Source organism: Podarcis melisellensis (assembly GCF_964234715.1).
Source record: "Podarcis melisellensis genome assembly, chromosome: 3".
Classification (NCBI taxonomy): Eukaryota; Metazoa; Chordata; class Lepidosauria; order Squamata; family Lacertidae; genus Podarcis; species Podarcis melisellensis.
The window spans coordinates 23,479,485-23,506,864 of record NC_138530.1 but is presented as its reverse complement, the minus strand read 5'-3'; the positions used below and the strand labels follow the sequence as shown (position 1 = coordinate 23,506,864).

The window sequence follows — 27,380 nt, the reverse complement described above, 5'->3', positions numbered from 1 at the left end:
CGGCGGCGTGGCAGCAGCAGGAGGCCCCATTAGCTAAAGTGGTACTTCAGGTTAAGAACAGTTTCAGGTTAAGTACGGACCTCCAGAACGAATTAAGTACTTAACCCGAGGTACCACTGCATTTGCAAACAAATCACACAACGCTACCTTTTATACATCCAGTAAGTAAAATCTATCACCCAGGACAATTTGTTCTGTTGAATGTCATTGCAACACAAATTTAGCCCTTTTCAGGTAATTCAGTGTGACCAAGTGAGGGGGAAATTGATGTGGGAGGCAGGGAGCTTGTGTACCAGCCCTCCCCCCTCCCAAAATTATAATGCCTACTGGTCTCTCCCACTCTATTCCCATCTCTCACGTATTTAAAATAAAGGTCAGATGGGGGCTTGTAAGCATGTTTAGCTGAGCAACCTTAGAAGCCTCTCCCCAATCAGGAAGCCTTTATTCTTCAGTTTATATGGATGCTAGTGATTTTAGGATAAATGAAAGGGGAAAACATTGACATCTCCCCCACCCCAGTTCTTTCCTTTCATCAAAGCAAATTTTATTCCTCTTGAACATCTGATAAATGCCTGTTTCGGTTCTGAATTTATATATTTCCTGTGAAATTTGAAAGCATGTTTTTTTTCTTTCTTTCTGTCTGACAGGAAATTTAGAGCTGTGGTAGTTGTGTCCCTCCCATTCACAACTCCATAGAACTGGCAGCCTCTGAGGTATTGATCTATTATGGTAATGCAGAATGGAAGGGAGTTCACCTACAGTTCAAGGGCGAATGAAGCGTCTCAGATATAGTTTCTGCCTTTCTGATCCCTGGGAAGGATCTCAGAAATAGTTTCGTTAATAGTACTCGATGGCACCCAGCCAAAATTTCCTCAGGTTGCTGCGTGCAAAAGGAAGTTGCTTTCGCTCTGAAGTGACCAGGGCAATTCCTGTTCTCATTGAGCAATGTCTGAGCCCAAGTGACTGAGTACACATCAGAGCTGTTAAATTATTTTCATAATGTTCCATGTGCAGTGGTAACATTTAGACATTTAAAGAATATCATCATTCTCCGTACCTGGCATTCTCATCATGGTGTCTGTGGGCATCACAATGCCCACAGACACCCCCTTGGCACCCGCCAAGGCCCCTGGTCCTTCCCAGTTTTTAAATGGTTTTCTGAATTTCCAGTTCAGGGAGGGGGAGTTGCCTCCTTTTTTGTGTGTCTTTGTGTAGCTGCTCTGCCTGTTGGGGAGCTCTCTTTAAAACTTTCTTCTGTGAAATTTATGGTGCCCACAGCAGTTTGTTAGATTGCCAAATGTGCCACCAGACTCAGAAAGTTTGGGGACCCCCTACAAAATATAAATATATTAGATATCGTCGCCATCTCCTTATAGAACAGACAGGGCAAAGAAAGGATGGAAGAAGACTGGAAGAAATTCAAGATTTATTTACAAAAATATTATGATTTATCAGAATGTTAAAAAAGATGCTTAGTTATAAATAATTGGCCATCACTAAAATAGATTAGGAACTGATGATAAGAGAGATTAAGAAAAACAAATTTGCAGGAGAACAATTTTATTGTAATTAAATAAGCGGTTTTAAAATTTGGAAATAAGATGATAATTTGCTGGACAAAATTTATTAATGATGCAAATGGGAGTGGGAGGCGTGAGGAAGTTCAAAGAGGATATGAAATTTTGTTAAACAAAGTAATATTGTATACTGTTATTGGATGTTTTCTTTTTTTTTCTGTAAAAACCTTAATAAATATTTATATATAAAAAAAAATAGAACAGACAGGGCAGTACAAGCTATTAGTGTACATTCCTACGTATTCATTGTCATCAGACCATATTAAGTAAATAAATGTAATGGCGAGCTGTCATGATCAGGTGTGCAGTGGGAAAATATTGCTGTGGACAGTAGCTCATCTTATTAAACTGAAGCAGTATGTTAATGATGGTGGTCATGAAATAAGAGCCATCTGGTGGCCAAAACCCATGGAGGGTTTTGAAGAATAAGTTGCAAGGCCAAGTTATCAGAAAAGAGAGGAAAAATGACAAAGACCTGGAATCTTTTCTGTACATGACAATGTACTCTGTCTTTCATGGAGTCACAGTGCTGGGCAAGATGCATTTTAGTCTGACTTTGTGTGTGTGTGTGTGTGTGTGTGTGTATTTGTATTCCTAGACTTCACTTTAATTATAATCTTGCTCTCTGATCTAGAGTATGGGGGGATCCGTTAAAAATAATAACCCAAAACAATCAAATGACATCTGGCAACCTGATGGTATTTGGTTTATTTTTATTTCTAATGATAGTCTTTGAAGTTAAAAGAAAGAAACTTTAAAGTTAAATTTTCCATTTCAGTATTTTATACAACAACAAATGCACTCCAAGTTCTGGTCAGCAAGTTACTTGTTTTGTTAACTGTGCATATATAGAGTTTTGATTATTAGTTTCTACAGTATTCACAACCTTTGCAGAATAGGACAATGTTGAAAGCTTGGGTGGGTGGAAAAGTGATATTTATTTTGTGTGAAGGAAAAATGCTTCCTGTATAAAACGGGGGTGGGGGGAGCAAGTTATAACTGTTTTTCCAAATGGTGGTTTATTGATTTTTAAGGATATCAAAGGGCTGTTTTGCTTGGATTCTGCTCAAGTACCGTTGTTGACTGACAAGCCGGCCACACATATACCAGATGTGCAGCCTTTTTATCTTCACTGTTGTTCTATCAAAGCCAATCTCAAATGTGATAAATCTCAATTTGAATGTCAGTGGGGGATGTTTTTGAAGGCTGTTACGAATTACCTTCTCATTGTGTTTCTCGTAGGTCAGCCGGGCCTCCGTGAAGCTATCTCCCTGTCCTGCATCACTAATGGAAGTGCAGGAAGCAGAAAAGCTAGCCATAGCCCTTCCATACCAATAGCTCGAAAAGAAACACTTTCGTCTGCTGCTAAAAGGTATACCTCGTCCTTGAAACAATAAATACATAAACTTGAGAAATGTGGAACACAAGTCAGAGTGTACTCAGTTCACAGAGCAGAGTTCAAATCCCTATCCACCCAGGAACCTCACTTGTGAATAATTCACAATAATTTATATGCTGCTTGATTGTAATAAAAGCCTCAAAGCAGTTTACAAAAAGAACAAAACTATAAAATCAACCATCGAAAAAAAAGCAATTTATAACATTCCAAAAATAAATAAAATCACTGATAAAATTAAAGCACATTTCTACATTCTACAGGCACCAAAAAAAAAAAAGGAGTCTGACTGATGTCAGTAGTCAGCACGGATATTATTATTGTTATTGTTACTACTACTATTACAAGTATTACTACTATCATTAGAAATTTTAAAAAATGGCTGGCTATATCACTTTGTAGCCTATTTGGCCTTCATTCTCCCTTTGTTTTGCCTCCGTTTTACCTGCTTCCTGATTTAGGGCCAATTATTTCCATTTTTGTCTATCGAAAGCCCAAGGCATAAAAAGAGATAGGGAGGATAGAACTTGAAGTTAACTACTTTTCTTAACCATTTGCCTGATGGGCCAGAAGCTAACAAAAACATGTTTGTTTGGTATTCTGATATATTTATAGGTCCTGGGTATTCTGGGCTTATTCATTTATTTTAAAGCTTTCTGTTTGTTGCATTTGAAAATCTCAGGGTTTTTCCTAGTAAAGACACAAAGCTGAAGCAGTTTCTCTGAAGGTCTGTGTCATATATCTGCCATGTGCCCATTTGCATGATGATGATTGTGTTGATGTCTGCATTGTTTGTGGTTTAAATACAGCCTGTCCCTTAATCCCTTCTGCCTTTGACCTACAGGAATGGCCTGTGTTGTTGTATGTGCAAATAAGTCCAAATTGCTGTTCTTTGAAATTTCATTGCTCTATCCATGGAATAAGATAGTTTCACAGTATAGCAGAGATGAGGAACCTGTGGCCTTCCAGAATGGCCAGTGATCGAGGAAGATGGGATTTGTAGTCCAATGACATCACGAGGATCAGTTTTCCCATCTCTGCCCCAGGAGTTAATGATCTTAGCTCATGCATGCTGAATCTAATATTCCCCATCAAGTATGATATATGCCATATTAGTAGAAATGCTGCTTAAATCATCAATATTTGCAACATATTTTAATAGCAAGCAGAACATCAGTGGTTCCTTTTGAAGTCTAGCTGTCACTTCCAAACGAGTCTTGATTCAGGATGTAACTACCCTGGAAGAGACAAAAAAGAAAGAAAGACAATATTTGATTCACTGTAGGATAACTGGCATGATGACTGTCACAATACCAGCAAGCAAGAGCTGCCAGTACATCTGTCATAATAATAAACTTCAAAGTTGTTTTCTCTAGTGGTAAGACATTTCCTACGGTTTGTTTTTCCATACAATATTGCTTTGTCAGAGATCCTGGAAAAAGTTGAAAGTTAATTGCAGCAGAGGTTTACCCCGTAACCCCCTTCTTCTTAACTTTATTTTTCAAAAATGTTACCTATACTTGCATCCAACAATATCGCTTATGCCAATGGAAGGTATTTTGCTCCAATGGGGTCTTCCATCAGAAGAATGGGGAGGGACATTTTTTTTTACCAATCCCTCCTCAGCTTGCAGCTTTCCATAGACTTCCAAAATCTGCTGCAGATGGTTCAGGTATCCTGTGGGAACAGCTAAGGAAATAGCATGGGGGCTGTAGGGGCAGAAATCTCCTCCTCACTGTTCTGCTGATGGATGATCCCTGTTGGATCAAAGAGCCTTCCATCAGCAGAAAGGAAACCATTGGATTCAACCCTTCAAAAAATTCATAAGAAAAAGAAATATGCATGATAAATTTGGGGGTGCATTTATTTCTTAAGCAATGAGACCAAAGCTCTCGTTTATTCTTCAGAACACTAAATGTGCATCTACAGAAGGTGAGGACATATAATTTTGATGATTTAGAAGCATATTAGACATAAAAACTACTCTGTTGCAACTGCTTGCTTTTTGCAAAATAATAATAATGATATGTGAACACCAATACAGCACATAACAACCTATACTTGTGAGTTTCAGATGATTTATGTAATCTAAAATACAGCCACTTTTTATGTTTGGTAGATAAATAAAAGATCTTAAAGCAAGCTGTTTATGAAGAAAATGAATTCCATATTTGATTTCTGTAGCCGTTAACCTGACATATTATTTCTTTTGCACAAATGTTTTCATTGTGTTGGGTTTTTTCCCCCCTTTCGCTTTTCTCCATTTTGCGTTCATTTTAAAAATACAATCTTTACCTCTTTCTTATACTTTGTTTTTCAGTGGTACAGAAAAAAGGAAGGAAAAACTTCATGGACAAACAGAGAAAAAAGAGGACTCTCATTCTAATGATCAAAACCCACAAACTCAAGCATCACCTTCACCTTCTCCCCAGCCCTCTGCACAGACTCTCCCAACACACAGGCAGACCCCAGAAGTCAAGAGCTCTGCTCCAGGCAAAAGGTTTCCTAAGTACCCAAGTACACAGCTAGGAAGTGGTTGCAACGATACTAACATTGCGCTTTGCTCCCAATTAAAAGCATGCCTATGTCTTTTATAAAACCATTTCCCAAAAGATTAGCATAACGGGTTGGTTTGCACATGGTGCCAAGCCATGCTTTTAGTGGCACAGCATATGAGCTGGAAGAAGTTTTAGGAGAATCACAGACTCACATGTTGTCTCTCTGACAATGACGCTCCCCAGCTCCAGTCCCTGGGAAATCGACTACTTCAGAGTTTAGGTTCACTTTTCATGAATCCTGGCTTGTTGGAACCAGGGGTCCTGGTTTATGACAAGCTCTGGTCAGTTTCAAAACAGCTTAGCTGCACACTGTGACTTTATGAAGGTGGCTTTTGATGAAGCACAATCCCTGGTTCATGTCTAATGGCTAGGGAGGTTTTGTGGAAAATAACACTTGAACCCAAGCCAAAAGGGGGGCAGAAATGAGCCCATTCCAGGCCGTGAGCATAACTCAAAGCCATGGTTTAAAGTGACATGTGAACCAGCCAAATGAGGATAGATATTCCCTTTCTTCTTTTCAAAGGAATGGTATTCCACTGTTTGCCAGAGAGTAGCTGTCCCCCACAAGTCCACTTCTGAGCCCCAACCCCAGGGCTTTATACTACAGTAAAGCATCTGGCATGAAAGGGGAAATTTGTGTGAGAGTGATGGGGCTGACCCAATCAGCCCTGTTGAGCATGGACTCCCTATTCTCAGTGGCATTTGGCCACTCAACTGAATTCTTTATTTAATGGGGAGGTAGAGGGCAAGAGCTGGCACATCATGGTGCAAACATACTGACCGAGCCCATCCACAGCTCCCGCTGGTACATAGGTATCATGCCTGCCCTGCTGCTGCCTCGCCCCTCTGCATTCTAGTAAGAAGCCGCAATGCAGTCCCACCAGCCACTGCTGCCACCTACTCTGACTGTATCAGCCTCTACCCAACCACCCTTGATACAACTGATTTTCTTGTAAACGCGGTAGAGACACTTTCAGTTTAATGAGCTCGAGCCCAGCATTCACGTCTATGACCATAATAGAAATCTGCAAAGATTACATTTGAATCTAAATGTGTTCCATAGTTTCTGTAAACATATCTAACTAATACTTTGTGCTGCCTGTGCGTGATGGCATACTAATAGCTCTCGGGTCTGCTTGGTATAGTTTGCAAACTTTAATTTTGGCTCCTTGTTTCTCAAACAGCTGTTCAGTCTGTTGCTTTGCCTTCTTTGTCAGTCTCTGCATGGGTGCACAGTGGCCCCTTCCTCTGTTCACCAACAATATCCAGTTCTTTACACCTAGATTAACTGTATGCCTCCTTCCGGCAACTCAGGCAACCAAGCCGGTGCCCAACATATTGCTCTGCTTTCCTTTGGACCACACTAGCGAGGCTGAGAAGGGGGATCTTGTGATCTGGGCAACCCAGGACCTCCATGCACACTGCCCAGGCTTGCGCCCTGGAAAACTCCCTTGCATCTCAAGCAATTACATTAAGTTTTAGGCTGCAGTCCATTGAGGTAATTATTATAAATATCACACATAAGCACCTGCCGTAAACCAGAAAATAGAACAAAGACCATTCATGAATTGAGCAACAGCCCTGCCTGTAACAAAACCACCCACGATCTTTCTGCGTGTGTGTAAATCAGCCCTTAAGTGCTGCATCAGGGTGGTACTGGATGCTATTGCACACTGCTAAACCGAGCAGCATGAGAAAGTGAGTTCATGGCTGGATGATGTGTGCATTAGGACCTCTGCACAGGACTGTTCAATGGACAGATGGGATATAAATTCCTGTCTGAAGTCTCTGCCAGTACCTGCACCATTCCCCACAGGGTGCTGGGAGAACGGGGACAATGCAGAGGCACCGCTAGACCAGTGCACTGGGCTTTTGTTATCCCCTTTTCATCAGTTTACAAATTCAGATGTTGCTTGCTGCTGTACACGGGTAGTTTCTTACACCAGCCGGGTCAGACTGCCCAGTCTAGTATCTGGTTCTCCAGGCAGAGGTCCTTCAGAGTCTTAGACAGAAGTCTTTCTCATCACCTGCTACCAGACTCTTTTGGCTGGAGATATCAGGGATTGAACCCAAGATTTTCTGCTGGCAGAGCATGTGATCTATCACTGAGCAGTGGGTTCTCAGCAAGGTTAGGGCAGAGCATAGAAACAACAAGCAGCACCCCCAGTGCTGTTCTGGAAGAGAACAATAAAGCTGGGGGAAAATGAACTGCTATGTCCTTGGAATAAAAATTCTCAGTGCTTCTGAGCAATAACTGTATAAACTGAATATAAACAGAAACAGACTGTACATCCTGAAAAAAAGACAATGCATGTACTTTTCTAAACCAAGAAAAACTTTAACAAAAAATATACATAAAAGATAAAAATGAAACAATAATCCTCTCGCAACTGAAAGTAGCAGTTGGAACTCCAAAATTATTCAAATACAGTGGTTGTTGTTATTCTATCTAGCCGTTTTTTTTCAAGAGAGAGAAACCCCATAGCAGGTCACGACTATTAAACCTTACCTTCAAAATATATCAAATTTTAGTGCCCTAAAATAACTCCAGAATTGGATAATTGAATCCAGTTCGGTTGGATAATTGAATCAATTACCAGCTGCCTGACCATCTCCTTAGTTGCTGTGTACACACCATAAATTTAAAGCACACAATTTTCCTGCCAAAGGATCCTGGAAACTGTAGTTCATTAAAGGTGCTGGGAATTGCAGCTCTGAGAGGAGCAAATTGAGTTCCCAAGATTATGTGAGGGAATAAGTGTGCTTTAAGTGTATGGTGTGTATACGGCCAGTATTGTCTCATAGGCTCTCAGGGGCCTTAAGCAAAGCTCTGTTCCATTAATTGCTACCCAGTCTTGTTAATTAAAGATGCCAGCCATTGGAATCTGGGACCTTCCAAATGCAAAGCAATATGGTCCATTACTAAGAGCAGCGCCAGATAAATAACCCTTAAAATCTCTTGCTAAAAATCAGACTTAAATGCTTTACACAGAACAACCAACCACATCAGCAGTTAAGAGTTGTCGAAAAACATACAATAAGAGTTACATGAATTAAAGCAGAAATTCTAAAATTAATTTAACTTGGTGGAAGCTGCTTCAAGATCAAGGGGGGGGGGAATAACTTTAACTCTCCCTTAACAAAGGATTTCAAGAAGATGGTTGCTTCAGTCATACTTCCAAAAGGGGGAGTGGGGAGAGATTCCAGAAATTCTTACTTCAAAGTTAATTCAATTATTATAAACTTTCCTACACTGCTTGGCTCCTAAGACACATAAGCAGAATTCCTCTCACTCTACCGGTCTTTCCTGCCCCTTCCTTCTCATTGCATCATTCTGCATTCCTTGAAAAGCCCGTGTTGAAGGTCTGAGGACCCCCAGCAGCGTGAGATGGGGCCCTGCAGGCTTCAGCATAAAGAGGGTATCTTGCGTGAGTGGAAATGTCTGCTTATGCCAGAGCACCTTTGAACTGAAGCCTTTGTATACCTGTGACTCCTTCTGCATATGCCGGGACGCTGCAGCCACAAATCATTTCCCAGCACCTGGACACATAGCAAAGTAGATAAACTTGTAATTGCCACACATCCGGCTTGTGTGTTTTTCCTCTAAATGGCAATGCTTCCTGCGTAGGAAAAGCATAGTGTTTGATATGGCCCCAACTAATGCATGTTTAAGTCTTTCATAAACTCTTTCTCTGTTATCTTGCACAAACTTAAAGTGGACTTTGGTCTGTTCTCCTGTCTGGCATTTGGCTGTACGAAGGCATTTGTTCTTGGGTTTAGCATATTAATCTGCCAAAGCAAAAAGAAAATGTCTGTGTGCACTTTCCCCCCCTAATGTTTGACTTCCTAACTTTTTTGTCACTTTCCCCCCTTTTTAGCTTCTGAAGGTCTTGCAGAAATAAACTTGCCGTTGGTAGCTTTCGCATACCATCCTTCCGGAAATTGTTTTAACTGGATAAGTTGCTAGGCTGTCTATTGGGCAACTGTGGAATTGTGATGTGAACTAGCATCTGCCCCTATAACCGTCCTTAATCTAAAACCAAACCAAATTAGAAGCATGCTTTTAGCAAATCTGCATTTGCAGAGTTTTGAATTGCAGATGGTGCATTGGATGATTAGATTACTCATCCATGAAAGCCTTTGTTACATTTAGCATGAATACTGTAGTAATAATAATAATAATAATAATAATAATAATAATGCAGATTGCAAAGTATGAGAAAGCATAGCACATAATTTTAAAAAATGGCATTTACATTGCACTTGACAGTGTTCCAACATTATACTGATGAGGTTTAAAGTTGCCCTTTTGACGGTTTTCAAACATCCATTTAGATCGCTTTCTCTTATCCTTATTTCTGGGGTCTTCTGGATTTGCTTGAAAGATGTCCTGGCCTGGCCTCACTTTCATCTGCTGCTGCTTGAGCTGCTGTATTTCCAGTACGAATTGTTACGTGGCATCATTCATTCCTGCTTTAACATTGGACATAAAATGTGCTTGTTTTCTAGTGTAAAGAGATCATCAACACTTGAAAAATCACACAGCGCATGGGAAAGTTCAGAAGAGAGTCGTAATAAACTAATGAGGGCAACCTCTGCCTCAAAATTGATATCAAAAAGTGGCAAGAATGCAGACAAGTAAGTGCTTGATTCAGTGCCGAACATTTTCTCCTGAGTTAATGCTAAAGCTCTGTAAAATGTGTATTAGATCATTGTGTGGTCCTTCACCCTGATTTATAACTCCTTTCGTGCTTCGATGCACAACTGATGCTCCTGAACACTAGAATTTCCCCCTTTTCCAGTTTGTGTGTTACATTGAATGAGTATACAATCAGAGTATACAAGCCCTGTGTGCACGAATAGTTAAGCTGTACACTTATACAGTTACTCACATGTAGCATTCAGTGAGTGCACAATCTGTACACAAGCGTTTGAGCTTGTACCCAGTGGTTTGAGCTGCATACTGTTTCACTCAAAAAACTTGTGCATATGTAGAGGCAGCTTGCACCAGTGTTCAGTGCAATGTATGAACAAAGCTCAAACAATGCAGCTCTATCTGTTGGGTGAAGCTCTGCATGCGTTGCAGCCTTCCACAAAAAATAAATAAATAAATAAATAATTGGAACCGAGTACTCCCCCCTCTTTAAATACTTGGCTTGGAATAATCAGCTCTTTATTGGATTAGTATTGCTTAACTGGATATTTTAGCCTGAATTCCACAACACACCAGGTTACTTTAAGAAGAGAAATTTATTTAATTAGAGCTTTTAGATGTGTTATGTAATTGTAAATTGCCATTTTTAAAAATGTGTTTTATTCACCTCTCAGATAGATGGTGACTATGTAATTTTATTCACTATAGTTAGGTGTCTCTTCAAAAGATTTCTTTCCCAACATAGTTTCATAACATCTAGGCCAGGCATGTCCAAAGTCCATTTTGGGAGCCTAATCAGGCCCACCGGGCAGTTTAATCTGGCCCCCGTGGCAGTTTAAAAAAATAAAAATAAAATAAGGGCAACAACTTTACAACTTTGGTTGGCCCTCACACATGTCCACTTCATCAAATCTGGCCCTCTTTGGAAAAAGTTTGGGCACCCTTGACTAGGCACTCAAACTAACATTTAACAACACCTTTACTTTTCAAGTTAATGTCTGTCTATCTATCATCTATCTATCTATCTATCTATCTATCTATCTATCTATCTATCTATCTATCATCTATCTATCTATCTATCATCTATCTATCATCTATCTATCTAAGATCTATCTATCATCTATCATCTATCTATCTAAATATCTAAATATCTAAATATATATATTAATTGAACCTGCATTTCTCTCCCTAGACACAAAGATGTCATCGTCAGCCAAGGTAATTGGAAACATTTGTTTTTGAGTAGACCTTTACTCAAGGTCAGCTTGTTGCTTCTGCTAAGACTGATAACAGAAATCGTGTGGTGGCAGTGGGAGGGCCCCATTAGCTAAAGTGGTACCTCAGGTTAAGAACAGTTTCAGGTTAAGAATGGACCTCCAGAACGAATTAAGTTCTTAACCCGAGGTACCACTGTATACTGCATCCAACAGCATTTCTCTATTGACTCCAGACCTATAAAGATGAAAAGAGTATCCGTGTCTCCAAGAAACTTTGCATGCATGAAGCTCCACCTGCTTATAAGTGGTTTCCCATTTAAGCTGCTCCACATTCACATTCCTTTGTGGGTTTGTATCTGCTGCCTTTATGCTTATAAACCAGCGAGGCTTCTCACATGTCCAAACACTCTGAAGAGCGCACATAATTCACACGAGGCTCCGGATCAGAGCGAGAAACTCCCAAGCACTCTTGAAATTGGCTTGGTCCCAGCAAAGAGGATTCTGCCTCTTGTGAATGTTGTATGCTATTCATTAAAAAAACAAACCCAAAAAACAGGAAAATCTACAATGCGTATATGATGTGCTATATGTGTTTCCCATGTGCATTTTAAAAATACTAGATTGGGTTTGAATGGTAGACTTCACCCAAGGCAGGAGACACCTGTAAGCTGTTTTATTTCTGTCCCATAACCAGCAAAAATGTCAACTCGAGAAAAGAACAGCCAAGGTAAGGATTAAAATTATGCAAGCTGGTTGCTTTCCTAGTTAAATGCTTTTTTTGATCTTTTATTTGGCTTTTTAGTCTCCCAAAGCACATGGGTTCAACCTATTCAATTTTAATAGAAACCTATTCCTGTATTTTTTACCTAAATAATGCAATATTGTAATTAAGAAGCATCATATTCCTCCCCGCAACCCACACCCTCAAAATCTGAAATGTTAATTGATATATGCTTAATTTCCTCTTTCCGAGAATGGACATGATATACATGTACATTAAACATTATCCAGGCAATTGTCTTCTAACAGTATCCTGAAATGCCAACTAAAAGATCCTTTTTGCCCTCAGTATTCTGGGTTACAAATTGTGTACTATGCAATCAAATAACAGAAGATATCCTCCTATGGTAACAATTAAAAAAAAAAGATTAAAGTTTGTTTCTGTCAGTAAATTCTGTCTGGCTGCTGCTGGCTTGTTGAAAGAGAGAGAAAAAACAGTGTATGTATCGTTACTGTCTGCTAAGAATATTATTCCTGATTGAGAATGACTGGCTTTGATCTGCAAATGTCACTGAAGCATGAAGCTTGAAACCTGGAGCATGTTGGCTCATGTGCATGTCATATAGAGCATAGCCATTGCATTTTTTAAAAAAAAAAACCACACACACACAAATTCTATTCTTTATGCTTTCCACAAATCTGTAGTCTGCACAATTCCCTGCTGGAAGAAATCTGGGGATTCCTTTCCCTGTACTTGGATCACTTGCTTGCCTTGTAGCAGCTATCTGTTCTGTTCCGCAAATGTGTCATTTGTTTGCTTCTGCACTCCTCTTGTGGCTCACTGTATGTAGATTATTATATATAGGGTATATGATATGTAGGAGAGCATAGACCTTAATGAGCTTGTGGGTTTCCCTATCCCTAGAACTTAGGACCATGTTTGGGTCCAATCTTACTGACTTACTCATTTGAACAAACAAACCAAAATTCAAAATGGGGATAATGGAGTACAAAATAGGTCTGAGCAGGTGCTGATGGGTCTGTTTCTGTTAGATCTTGCTTTTTCAGTCTTGTATTACTTAACTGTGTGCTTAATATCTTAATTAATGTTGTTGGTTAGCTGGTTTGGATGCAGACGTGAATAGCAGTTCAACGCAAGGTGTCTCATCTGATTTTCTTACGTAACGACTGATAGTTTCAAACGGCAAGGTGTTGAGAAGGAAAAAAGTGCGATTAATTGTGAAACTGAAAGGCTATGACTTTTGGTAATTGACATATTATGCCTGTTGGAGCTTTCTCCGGTAGCCTTACGACTTTATAATGCCCTTCAGGCATTTTCCTAATCTTGCTGTATAGTTGAGAAATCATATTGGACGAAGCTGTAAATTCTCATTCCATTGTGAAACCCAGCTTTGGAGCTCTGAATGTCGTGTGTGGAGGTTAACTACCTGCCTTTTTCTGGCACCTCAAATGTGTAACACTTCCAATGGCATAAGCAGTCATGTACTGGAGTCCCCTTTGTCAGATGTGTGAACTAATGGGGCACTGTCTCTCATATATATATCCTGTGTTGCAGTGAAGTGATGGACTATGGTTATCTTAACGGGAATGAACCTACATGATTCTTCCATTCATGTGCTTCCCTTTACTTGTTACTTCTGGTTCGTCTATGATCTTTTGAAACAAGGCAGCTTCCTAAATCAAGATTTGAAATTGGTTTCAATAAACCGTAAATAAGACTGACCTCAGTTTGCCCAAAGTTGGACATAAAATTCTTTGCTCGGAATCTGTTGTCTCCAAGGTTTTTCTTTACCTGATGACACCAGAGATCAAACATGAAACCTTTTCCCCAAAAGCAATGCATGCCCCTTCTCCTACTGACCAGAAGCTTCTAAGCTATGGCCCTTCCCCCTGGTGACCTGAAAGCTGCTGTTCTCATAAAAAAATCAAAAATAAAATCAAAATGAGATTCCAGAGTAGAACGGATGAATTAGAACTTGTCAACAAGTATTATTTCTGTTAGTTTAGGCCTTCATCACATATCTTTAGGTGCCAGTCAAAAATGTTTGTCTGTAACCAGAGCTTCGTTTAATCAGCCAATCCATGGCCTTTTATATGTGTTTTGTAGGAGGCGAGTTATTGGTTTGTTTTCATTATGTGTTATGTGTCCTCATTTTGTAGTTTTATGTTGTGATCTTCGGATGAAGGGCATTATACATGTTTAATAAATAACATAATTATTATTTCCTTTCCTACTAGTAGTGCTAGAATAAATTACAAATTACTGATATTGCAAGTGGTCATTGTGCAAGTTGTGTACACATTTAAGGTTTGCATGAATTATCATGGGCTAGCTGGTGGCTTTATTTTATTTTATTTTATTGCTGTTTGGCCCTGCTGTCTACTTTCTCTCATTGCACCTGTATATAAATGTACTTGCCAACTGAGGATATCTGATGAAGTAGACTCTGGTCATGAAAGCTTATGCCAACCTTCTTGCATTTGGGGGTGGTTTACATACAGCCTTACACATCCAACTATAACAAGTTCAACTGTGGGCACTATAAACACGTATGTAGATGGGAATCTTATTGTTACTCATGTTTCCTGTTGCCCTCCCACTATGTTGAGTCCAAGCCACTCAGCAGCTCTGAATTCCTTCTAGTTTTTCAGGAGTCTCTGGTCTTCAGAAATAACAGCAGTTACAAAGGGGCAGTTACATTCTTTCCTACGTGGCGTCTGCTGTCCTTTTGTAATTGTCGCCTTCAAATTCAGAAGATCATTTAAAACATTTGTTCTGTTTAAATAAAAGAATTCATCATGCCCATTGCATGCCCATGGGGGCACCCTTCCCTTTAAACCACTTCAACTCTCTCAGCAGCTATAGCCAAGTGTACGTGCATTTTTTAAAAAGCGTACAAATTCCTTGAAACTAACATCTAGAACATGCCGTGACTTTTAGAATCTGTTCTAACGGTTTAATAAATTTTCTGCCATGTTTGGCTTTAGATCAAGGATGCAGTTGTGTGCCAGTACCTATTTTAAGGACTTTGCTTTTAACTTGGCTGCACGTGAAATACAGCCTTTATGCTTGGCTGCCAGTGGCAGCAGGTCTCTACATGCAGATGCCTTCAGCAATAATGGTGGAAATGAGATACAGGATTACATGCTTAAGTACCTGATTTGAATGTATGAAATTATGAGGCCCATCCCCTCCCTAAAGCTGGGTTTCTTCTTGAAGCACTTTGCAGTTTGTACATAGAGCTTTTTTTAATGTAGGGAATTTATTTATTTTTGTTCCTTAAAACCAACAGAATAAATTGAAGGAAGGGTTTTTCAGACCTCTTATAATTCCGCACTTTGCAATTTACCTTTCTAGTGCAGAATGGTTCTAAAAGAGCTCTAAAAATTAAGACCATGTGCCCATTCATACATTACTGCCTTTGGATTTCTTTTAATTTTAAAAATAACACATTGAAAGTGTCCATAGCATAGCGGTGATGAACATCTCTGGGTCTCTTCCTAAATGCACATCTAACTTACTCCGCATTGCAAAGATGCGTATCTCATCTCTTACTTGTTTGCATTGTTGCATTTATTTTTTTCCACCTCGAGTTGCAGCAAGGAAACATTGGAGACAACTCTGCAATTATTGTAGAAGGAAAACCTCCTGCAGAAAAGGCTGCCAAATCATATAAGTGCTACTACAACACCACAGATTGGTGCCGTTGTTTTTCCAAAGTGAAAAGAAGACCAATGGATCAGAATTTTAACAGAAGGATCTCTTTCCTTAGGAAAATAAGAGTTGGTCTCAACATGGCCTTAAATCATATAGGGACTGCTTGGAATTGCCTCTATGTGACGGCTTTCCCCCACTGCAGTATGTAGAAGCATTTCCATTTTGTACTGCTGAACTGTGTGGAGTGTTTGGATACCAGTGACGTGTGTTGCTGACATGCATACCTCATGATGCCCAAGTACGTTATGGCAACTGGCTCACGTCTGTTAACAGCAGCAGCAGCAGAACTAAACCACTGAATGGTCCATTTCAAACTATCATTGCATGATAGTTGAATTAGCAGCTGAATCACCATGGAAAACACCAGCTTTCCCATTCCCTGCTTGAACATGACACCAATAAGAAACTGTGAAAAATTCTTCCTGATTGCTCTAATTATGCTATGGTAGCGAGCTTTTGGGTTACATGATTTTTCTGCAGGCAGCAACAAGAGAAAACCTCCGTGTCTTGCTTTCATGGGAAGAAGAGTTCTGTGTACATGGATGTAATAGCATGCAATCCATTTAATATGCATAAAACAGGGGTGGGCAACCTGTGGCCCTTCCATAAGCTCCAGCCAGCTGTTGCAGCTCACCAACATCAGAAGGACCAGGCTTCCTCAGCCTCGGCCCTTCAGATGTTTTTGGCCTACAACTCCCATGATCCCTAGCTAGCAGGACCAGTGGTCAGGGATGATGGTAATTGTAGTCTCAAAACATCTGGAGGGCCGAGGTTGAGGAAGCCTGAGAAGGACCATAGGTTTCCCATCCCTGCTATGAAAGGTATCATCTTGAAGCAATTCAGGGCAGGTTTTTTCTTACAAACATTCCATATGCTGCATTTACAGAGCTTAATAAAAGGTTGCGGCTCCCACCAGCTGGATGACATTTAAAATTAAACCAGTGTCTCCTTCCTCTTACAAATGCTTTGGGTGTTTTGTTTTTCATTTTGGTTCTATTTGTTTTAAAATGAGGCCTTTTGTTTTCTTATTTGGACGAAAAAGGGCAGGGGACAAGAGGGTATAGGAAGTATGCTTGAGGTACACATGAAATACTTCATCTTATTATATCCTTAAAAAAAAACCCCACAGTTAAACAGTTTGGGAGGGGACCAATAAAGTTCAGTTTGATGTTCTAGAACACGGCAATTAAGCTAATATAAATTAAAAGGGAGTTCAACTGCTGCTTCTCCTAGCTTGTATTTACAGGAATTTGTCCCTGGGCAACAACCTTCTGTTTGGTAAAAATGCTTTTGTTGATACGCTGCCATTATCTGTACAGTTTCCAAAAAAAGTTTTGCATTAATGCTATAATTGCCCTGTGGGCTTGTATACCTAAGAGAACGTTTTGTAGTGTTGGATTTCAAAAAGAGAAACAAGGATGTGTGTGAGGCTTTACTGTCCCCATGTAAGGTCAATCAAAATTTGTTTATACAGACTTTTTAATTTAAAAAGGTCTGAAAATGCGCTCAGTGAGTTCTGTGAAGTTTGCGTAGCCTACCAGAAGAAAACAATGCTACTTTGGTTTTCCTGTTATTTCTTTGGGGTGAGGAAACAGGAGAGATGCTTGGTGTCTTTTGTCAGTGCTATTTATAACCTGAACTTCCACAGCACCACACTTGAACCTCCTGTTTCTCTCGTGACACTTCTGAGTTCACTTAGGGCAATAATTGCATTTCATTTATTTCAGTCAATAACCAGCTGAGAAGGAGAGAAGAAAACAAAATACATAAGACACAGTATGGTACATTAAGTACAATATTAAATATAGAATTTAAAAGCAATGTAAAATATCAAAACACTAGGAAATATAAAATAATTACAGTGGAGGGGGGAAAGGTTGATGTGCATTATAATGAGTGAAATAAGTAAACCCTATCAACCAGCCAGATGTCAGGCTACCTGGTATCTTCACTGTATGTAACAAGCTGAGATTAGAAGCACCTGCTGTAAGGGAGAAGTCTTACCTGTAATCACAGCTCATTAACAGTACCTGTACAAAAGACACCTGTCGACAGAAACAATCCAGCAGATTCCAAAGCAGCCACCATGACCAAGACCAAAGAGCTCTCCAAGGATGTCAGGGACAAGATTGTAGACCTGCACAAGGCTGGACTGGGCTACAAGACTATTGCCAAGCGGCTTGGTGAGAAGGTGACAACAGTTAGTGCAATAATTCGCAAATGGAAGAAACACAAAAATAACTGTCAACCTCCCTCGGTCTGGGGCTCCATGCAAGATCTCATCTCGTGGAGTTGCAATGATCAGGAGAATGGCGATGAAGCAGCCAGAACTACATGGGGGGGGGGGACTTGTCAATGATCTCAGGGCAGCTGGGACCATAGTCACCATGAAAACAGTTGGTAACACACTACGTTGTGAAGGACTGAGATCTTGCAGAGCCCGCAAGATCCCCTTGCTCAAGACAGCACTTGTACAGGCCCATCTGCAGTTTGCCAGTGCACATCTGAATGACCCAGAGGAGAACTAGGTGAAAGCGTTGTGGTTAGATGAGACCAAAATCAAGCTCTTTGGCATCAACTCAACTCACCGTGTTTGTAGGAGGAGGAATGTTGCCTACGACCCCAAGAACACCATCCCCACCATCAAGCATGGAGGGTGACATATTATGCTTTAGGGGTGTTTTTCTGCTAAGGGGACAGGACACCTTCACCGCATCAAAGGGATGATGGACAGGACCGTAAATCATCAAATCTTGGATGAGCACCTCCTTCCCTCAGCCAGGGCATTGAAAATGGGTCAAGGATGGGTATTCCAGCATGACAATGACCCAAAACACACGGCCAAGTCAACAAAGGAATGGCTCAAGAAGAAGCACATTAAGGTCCTGGAGTGGCCTAGCCAGTTTCCAGAGCTTAATCCCATCGAAAATCTGTGGAGGGAGCTGAAGGTTCGAGTAGCTACACATCAGCCTCTAAATCTTACAGACTTGGAGAAGACCTGCAAAGAGGAGTGTGACAAAATACCTCCTGAGATGTCTGCAAACCTGGTGGCCACCTACAAGAAACATCTGACCTCTGTAATTGCCAACAAGGCTTTTGCCACCAAGTACTAAGTCATTTTGATTGGTTCAAAATTGGGAAAGGAGTACGACAAGGCTGTATATTGTTTCCCTGCTTATTTAACTTATATGCAGAATTCATCATGCGAAAGGTTGGGCTGGATGAATCCCAAGCCGGAATTAAGATTGCCGGAAGAAATATCAACAACCTCAGATATGCAGATGACACAACCTTGATGGCAGAAAGTGAGGAGGAATTAAAGAACCTTTTAATGAGGGTGAAAGAGGAGAGCGCAGAATATGGTCTGAAGCTCAACATCAAAAAAACGAAGATCATGGCCACTGGGCCCATCACCTCCTGGCAAATAGAAGGGGAAGAAATGGAGGCAGTGAGAGATTTTACTTTCTTGGGCTCCATGATCACTGCAGATGGTGACAGCAGTCACGAAATTAAAAGACACCTGCTCCTTGGGAGAAAGGCGATGGCAAACCTAGACAGTATCTTAAAAAACAGAGACATCACCTTGCCAACAAAGGTCCGAATAGTTAAAGCCATGGTTTTCCCAGTAGTGATGTATGGAAGTGAGAGCTGGACCATAAAGAAGGCAGATCGCCGAAGAATTGATGCTTTTGAATTATGGTGCTGGAGGAGACGCTTGAGAGTCCCATGGACTGCAAGAAGATCAAACGCATCCATTCTTAAGGAAATCAGCCCTGAGTGCTCACTGGAAGGACAGATCGTGAAGCTGAGGCTCCGATACTTTGGCCACCTCATGAGAAGAGAAGACTCCCTGGAAAAGTCCCTGATGTTGGGAAAGATTGAGGGCACAAGGAGAAGGGGACAAGAGAGGACGAGATGTTTGGACAGTGTTCTCGAAGCTACAAACGTGAGTCTGACCAAACTGCGGGAGACATTGGAGGACAGAAGTGTCTGGCGTGCTCTGGTCCATGGGGTCACGAAGAGTCGGACACGACTAAACGACTAAACAACAACAACTAAGTCATCTTTTGCAAAGGGATCAAATACTTACTTCACTCATTATAATGCACATCAGTCTCTGACTTTTGTCTTCTGGGTTTCTGGGGGTTTTCCTGTTGTTATTCTGTCTCTCACAGCTACAATAACCCTACCATTAAAATTACGGACTGGTCGTTTCTTCGTCAGAGGGCAAACAGGCAAATTTAGCATGGGATCAAATACTTTCCCCCCTCACTATATATTAAAATGATGAGGAACAACTTAAGTGTTAATAATTTTAAAATTAGGGCAAGATCCTGCTATGACAAGCTATGGCTACCACACAAAAACTAGCTTCCTTGGCAGTAATCTCAGGAGACCGGTCAGCCAAAAGATAATCAATATAAAACACTTGAATCAGCCTTCATAAACCTTTGATCTTCAAAAGTTGTTGGACTACAGTTCCCATTATCCCTGGCTGTTGGCCATGCTATGTGGGGATGATGGGGGCTGTAGTGCAACAACCTCTGGGGACCCAGAGTTGCAGCAAGGCTGCCTTAGACAATAGAAGACCCCTTGAACAATATTGATTTATGCAGATTTAATAAACCTTGAATAGAATAAAACTATAATCCCTTTAAGTCAGTGACAGCCGTAGTTAGCTTTACGTGAACGTTTATCAGTCTGGTGATAATGTTGAGATGCGTAAAAGTTCCCCCTTGATAGGTATTACAATAAAACACCTGAAGAAGAATAAAGCTTGCTCTTAAGAGTTTAATTGGGATGAGGTGTATATATTATTTACCGCATAGGCCTTACCTCTCATTTTAAAAACACATTTTTTTAATAGACTTGGCCTTACCTCTCTCTCCTATGAAATACTTTCTTTTTAGGCTCTAAAATGTAATGGTCTCTGTTTGTGGTGTCATTCACACTGCAGGCTGCATACATCTTGACTTTTTCAGTGTGTCTAATCCATGGGTGGGACGTGCGGGTGGCGCTTTGGGTTAAACCACAGAGCCTAGGACTTGCCGATCGGAAGGTCTGCGGTTTGAATCCCCATGACGGGGTGAGCTCCCGTTGCTTGGTCCCTGCTCCTGCCAACCTAGCAGTTCGAAAGCACATCAAAGTGCAAGTAGATAAATAGGTACCGCTCCGGCGGGAAGGTAAATGGCATTTCTGTGTGGTGCTCTGGTTCGCCAGAAGTGGCTTAGTCATGCTGGCCAAATGACCCGGAAGCTGTACACCGGCTCCCTCGGCCAATAAAGCGAGATGAGCGCCGCAACCCCAGAGTCGGTCATGACTGGACCTAATGCTCAGGGGTCCCTTTACCTTTACTTTAATTCATGGGTAGGCAAACTAAGGCCCGGGGGCCGGATCCAGGCCCAATCGTCTTCTAAATCCGGCCCACGGTCAGTCCAGGAATCAGCGTGTTTCTACATGAGTAGAATGTGTCCTTTTATTTAAAATGCATCTCTGGGTTATTTGTGGGGCATATCATTTTTATTTTTCTTCAAAATATAGTCCAGCCCCCCACAAGGTCTGAGGGACAGTAGACCGGCCCCCTGCTGAAAAAGTTTGCTGACCCTAATCTATCTTTTCCATTCAACGTGCAGTGGGTGGGGGTGAATAATCTCAAAGTGGAGACAGTCTTGTGCTCAACCGCAAAGGAAGTAAATTTTCTATATGGCCCAGAGCCCAAAGTTAGAGAAAGGTAATGGGATGGTTATGCCAACCTGAAAAGCAGTGGGATGGCATCTCACCCACCAGGCATGGCTTAATGAGCCTCTTCCTGAACCTGTAAAAATTGGTCCTTGCTTCCTGCTACTTGCACATTTTGCTTTTTCTTAAGTTGTGCCTTGGGCTGGAAGAAGAGAGGTTTCAGTCTCGCTATCCTTAGAAATTTTAGGAGTGGCCATGTAGAACTGTTAAATGAATACCGAGTGAATGGAGAAGTGGGGAGAAGCAGCAAATGTTTACAAAGATTCAGTGCCTTTCAGTAAGAGGGCAGCAGCCCATAGATTACATCTATCGGGCTTTGAAGTTGATAAGATGGTCAGAAGCATATCTTGGTGGGTGGTGAGAAAGAAGGATGTATTTGTTCCGCCTTATTAGGTCTGAGCCTGAAAAGTTGTACTGATGATGTCCCACCAGGATCTGTATCAAATCCATAGCTTACAATTTTTTAAAATGTAGTTCTTTACAGGGTCTGTTAACATTTCTGCTTGCAAAGCAAACTCACTTACAGTGCATGCATTTGTTTTGTTTTGACAGAAGGAGAGTACATCAAGATGTTCATGCGGGGACGACCAATCACAATGTTTCTTCCTTCGGAGGTAGACAAATATTACGAAATCAAGACAGAGCTGCCTTCTGAGAAATTAAAACTGGAGTGGGTGTATCCTTATCACAATCCTAAAAAACCCAGCAACTTGTTTTTTCCAGTGGGTTTTTTCTTTTTTTCTTTCCCCACCCCTCCTTTTTCTGTCTAGTTTCCTGTTTTCTTTTATCACTGTGAAGCCTGCATAATTTAATAGTAGTGTAAAGAAAAAGAAAAGTCCTTCCTCTAAGGGAAAAATAATTTTGGGATCACTAAATAATAGGCTATTGGTTTTCATCTGGTAACCACTCATAGTTTCCTGGTGCTGTTTGTGTTGACTTCTTCCTTCTTGCTTGGCACAGGCATTTTCCCACAGTCCCTCCAATGCTTTGCACATTCCACACAGTTAAGCACTGGGTTACTGTTTCGTTTGAGAACATTTAAGAGTTTCTTTGCAGGATCAGATCCAAGCACCCATCTAGTCCAATCTTTTCCAACATGGTTGGACCTCCTGCCCCTTCATCCCTGAGCATTAGGCATGTTGTCTGGGGTGGTGGAAGCTGGAGTCCAGCAGAATAGGGGGTGCCAAGATTGGGGAAGATTGATTTAGTTCAGTAGAGGATATCTAGTGCTGACACCCCAGAAATGTTTCCAAATAAAATATATCAGTGCAACGAGATGTATTAAGGCACCTATACCTTTGCAGCTTTTAGTTAGCCTGGAGAGAGCGAAACCATCAACCCAGATTTGGTCAACATACTAAGCCAAACCATGGCTTAGCAAAGGAGCCATGATCTCCTCTAGGTGATGCATCCTTGCTAAACCATGGTTTGGTTTAGCATAATATGCAATTCAGGCCAGTGACTTAGTGCTAACCATGGTTTGTGAAGGTACCAGCGCAGATACTATGCTGCCACTATGCTAATCTCCTGAAATAATAAGGGTGTGTGTGTGTAGGAGTATTTTAGCTTCCATTCTCCTTATGTTTTATGTGTATTTATTTAAAGCATTTTTATCCCACTCTTTAGTCAGAAAAGACTCCCATGAGTAGTTGACAGATTTCAGTAACCAGACAGTCACTGCACAAAACAAGACAAAAAGGTAAAAGAGATTTGGAGGGAAGCAGTAAAACGACAACAGCTAGACAGAATTATTGTAAGGAGCAGCTGGAGTTTATAAAGATTTCAAGGAGAGGAGAAGGCAAAAGTTGCAGTTTTTTCTGGAGAGCAGGTGGAGAGGCCCTGCAGCCCCATCTCTCTGCCTCTCTCCTCTTTACCTGGGCCTCTTTTATTCATTTATATTAAAAAAAGAATATCCCACCTGTCTGTCATGTATACAGAATTCAGGGCAGCTCACAGCTGAAACCAACAATATAATAATAAATAGAGACAGGTAGCCGAAACTAAAAAGAGGCAGTGGATAAATATTTTATTTATTTTCTTCATGTTTCTATTGTGCAGAAGTTGTTTTATTTCACACCATATTTTTAAAAATTACCTTTCTCCTGCTGGAATCCTAAAAAGGGTTCTGAATATTTTGCAATTGCTTAGCGGTGTCTTGCCACCTTGCGAGGAGCTTTTGGAATTTTCACACACTTCTTTTAAAAGGCCAAATGGAACTGATACACTTCCTCTCCGGAATGGAGCAATAGGAAGGCCTGTGCTGTCTGATGCAATTCTGTGGCTGCAAAACAGGTTAAGGTACTTAAAGGTTGTGCAGCGGCTTCTATTATTGCCTAATGAAAATTTCATATTTCAGGTTTACAAACTTGACTCTGTTTTAATCTTCATACTTCTGGGTAGTCTTCGTGTGTTTGTTCTATACTCACACAACTTGCAGTACATTTGTTTCCTATGTGGCTTTTATTTAACACACACCAAAAAGCAAGGGGAATCTAAGTTCCCAAAAGTTAAAATATATGTATGGCGGAGGTACTGTGTTTCACTTCTGAGGCAGATTATGAAAGAATGGTCTATTCATTCCCATTTCCACAGACCTTCACGGTGTGAGATTTGTGGAACTAATTCTCTCTTAATATTCATGGATTTTAAAAACCTTGACCTAAAAAAAAGATACGGCTATCGTGGAAGGGACTGTCGAGCCAATGTTTACCTCCTTCCTACTGGAGAAATAGTATATTTCATAGCATCCGTGGTAGTACTGTTTAACTATGAGGAGAGGACTCAGCGCCACTACTTGGGACATACAGACTGCATTAAATGGTTAGTGTTGTGAAGTTTCTGTGGTATGTCTTACAAGTGTGACTATTCATATTCTGTACCAGATTTTGCATACGAATGATCTGCTGAAAATAGTAGCAAGGTCATTCGAATCTGAATTAGAGCAACAGGGTTTTTTTTTAGTGAGGAAGAAGAAGAGTCTCCTTCTCTGGAGCTTGGTCCATAGCAGTGATGGGATACATTTTTCAGCCTTAAGACCACATTTCCTCCTGGGAAACCTTCTAAGGACCACAAACCAATGGCAGGCTCTTCCAGAAGGAGAAGCGGGTGGAGCAACAAATGCCATTTTTTTCTCCATTGTGGAACAGGATTGGTTCTGGGCACATTCACACACACTCCTTTCTGTCCAGACAAACAAGGGTTCAAGGACACATTCCAGCCAGGCAAAAGCACTCCAGCTGCAAGGCAGATTCAGTGAGGGTTGTGGCATGGAGAGAGCTCTGAAGGCTACAGAGGCCTAGGAATACATTGCAGGCTGTTGGACTAGATCAGGCATAGGCAAACCTGGCCCTCCGGATGTTTTTTTGGGACTACAACTCCCATGATCCCTAGCCAACAGGACCAGTGGGCAGGGACATGGGAATTGTAGACCCAAAACATCTTGAGGGCCGGGTTTGCCTATGCCTGGACTAGATGACCCTTGTAGTCCCTGCCAATTGTATGATTTTATGAAATCTTCGCCTTCATCACCATATAACAGATTTAGCACACTCCAAGCTGCACACGGACAGCACAACCCTCAGAACCAATGTGCTGTTGTTGTGCTAAAAGCTGTTCAGTGACACACTCTTCTTTTCTCAGAACAGGGGTTCCATGAAAGGGCATTTGTAAAAGCAAGTTGTTACCATGAATGTTGGCCCACAACAAGTGACTTCCTTGTTGGCATTGTGTCTTCTAGCCTTGCTGTGCACCCAGACAAAATCAGGATTGCAACTGGACAGCTAGCTGGAGTGGATAAAGATGGAAGAGTAAGCTTTTAAAGAAATCCTGCCTCGATAGCTGGTTTGTGTTTATGGGAACCAGGAAGGCCTTGTGGAGTGTCCACTTTTCACTTCTGCTCACCTCTGGTGCATAATTTGAAAAGCACAAGTTCATGCATAATCTTGCGTTGTGTGTTGCATATTTCTTGCAGAAGGCCCACGGGGCTCTTGAAACATTTATTTTAGCCAGACTTCCCATCCTTCTTCTCTCCCCTTCTCAAAAGGGGGGCGGGGAGCAATTCCTACTGGAACTGTGGCTACCCATGTGCTCTCACAGCTTCAAGGAAAACAAAACATGACCTCGTGCCTTAGTCAAAAGACCCAAAGCCTTTGGCAAAAAAGCACGTCAGGAGCACACAGCAAAGTGGCAGCACTCATAAACAGTCCAGTGTATAGCTGTGATTGGCACTTAAAGCCAATCTCATCTCTGCAAAGTATATATAGATGGACGACTTGGCTGTTGGGAGGAAGAGACACTTTGACCGAGGTCACGTTTTGACAAATTCACTCCAAAGAAATGTAGTTACACCAGCTGATAGTTGACCTAATAATATAATAATAATTTATTATTTATACCCCACCCATCTGGCTGAGTTTCCCCTGCCATGCTGGGTGGCTCCCAATTGAGTGTTAAAAACAATACAGCATTAGATATTAAAAACTTCCCTAAACAGGACTGCCTTCAGATGTCTTTTAAAAATAGGATAGCTGCTTATTTCCTTGACATCTGATGGGAGGGTGTTCCACAGGGCGGGCGCCACTGCCAAGAAGGCCCTCTGTCTGGTTCCCTGTAACCTCACTTCTCACAGTGAGGGAACCTCCAGAAGGCCATCAGCGCTGGATCTCAGTGTCCGGGCTGAACAAGGGGGGTGGAGACTCTCCTTCAGGTATACAGGACTGAGGCTGTTTAGGACTTTAACACTTTGAATTGTGCTCGGAAATGTACTGGGAGCCAATACAGATCTCTCAGGACCGGTGTTATGTGGTCCCGACGGCCACTCCCAGTCACCAGTCTAGCTGCCGCATTCTGGATTAATTGCAGATTAATCTTTATTGCAGAGCCTGTTGCATCAGTCATTTTTGCTAGTTTCATGATTTATTAGCTTTTTTGTGTCTGTTATCACGAATCCCTCAGGGGAGGCTTTTTTTGGGAGGGGGTGAACCCTGTGATGTGAACAGATTTCAGCTTGTTCAGCTCTAGATCCCACCCATTGCAAATATTGTTTTACCAAATACCTGGTTAGTTGCTATTCAGACTGGGGTTTCAATGCACTTTCCCCCTCTCGTGACAAGGTGTTTGCAAGTAAGGCTGAAATCCTATACCTACTTGCCTAGGAGCAAGCAACATTGGAACTTGCCTTAAAGCAAACGTATAAGATTACACTGTAAATCCTGTTTCTGAAGGTTGATCTGAAAAGCAGCATGCTCAGTTACCCGTATTGTTGCAAGGTTTTCATTTCTCAGTAATTGGTGGTGTTCACCTCAACCAAAAGATTAAACTGCTTAATGTAAGGCTAATTTTGCCTGTCTCTGTTTTCAGCTCCTTGCAGTAACCATTTCTATGAAATTGTTTTCATTTTCAGTCTTTGCCTCCCCATGTTAGAGTATGGGATTCGGTGAGTGTGGCAACTCTGCAAGTCATTGGCCTTGGGACTTTCGAGCGTGGAGTAGGATGCCTGGATTTTTCAAAAGCGGTAAGCAGGGAAATGCATTTTTAAACAAACGAAACAAAAAAATGATACTGGATTTTACAACATCACCCCCTCCCTCTGAATCAAACCAGAATCATGTAAGATACAGGGCTGACAGGCATATATAGTACACAACATCGCCTTTTAAAAGAACTAGCTACTATATGCAGGGATGCGGGTGGCACTGTGGGTTAAACCACAGAGTCTAGGACTTGCCGATCAGAAGGTCGGAAGTTCGAATCCCCGCGACGGGGTGAGCTCCTGTTGCTCG

General features: G+C 41.2%; 1 protein-coding gene across 3 annotated transcripts in view; it reads left to right on the top strand.

Annotated features, from left to right (window-relative positions):
• EML4 (EMAP like 4) overlaps positions 1-27,380 on the top strand; it is a 91,674-nt gene that overhangs the window by 30,613 nt on the left and 33,681 nt on the right. The window contains exons 3-11 of one of the 3 annotated variants that reach the window (XM_081903800.1): positions 2,820-2,949; positions 5,294-5,473; positions 10,041-10,169; positions 11,378-11,403; positions 12,097-12,129; positions 22,153-22,276; positions 24,271-24,420; positions 25,337-25,406; positions 27,002-27,112. In XM_081903800.1, coding sequence (XP_081759926.1) covers positions 2,820-2,949; positions 5,294-5,473; positions 10,041-10,169; positions 11,378-11,403; positions 12,097-12,129; positions 22,153-22,276; positions 24,271-24,420; positions 25,337-25,406; positions 27,002-27,112 — 953 coding nt within the window. The remainder of the gene's footprint in view (positions 1-2,819; positions 2,950-5,293; positions 5,474-10,040; positions 10,170-11,377; positions 11,404-12,096; positions 12,130-22,152; positions 22,277-24,270; positions 24,421-25,336; positions 25,407-27,001; positions 27,113-27,380) is intronic. The other 2 variants (XM_081903801.1, XM_081903802.1) reach the window with 2 other exon arrangements.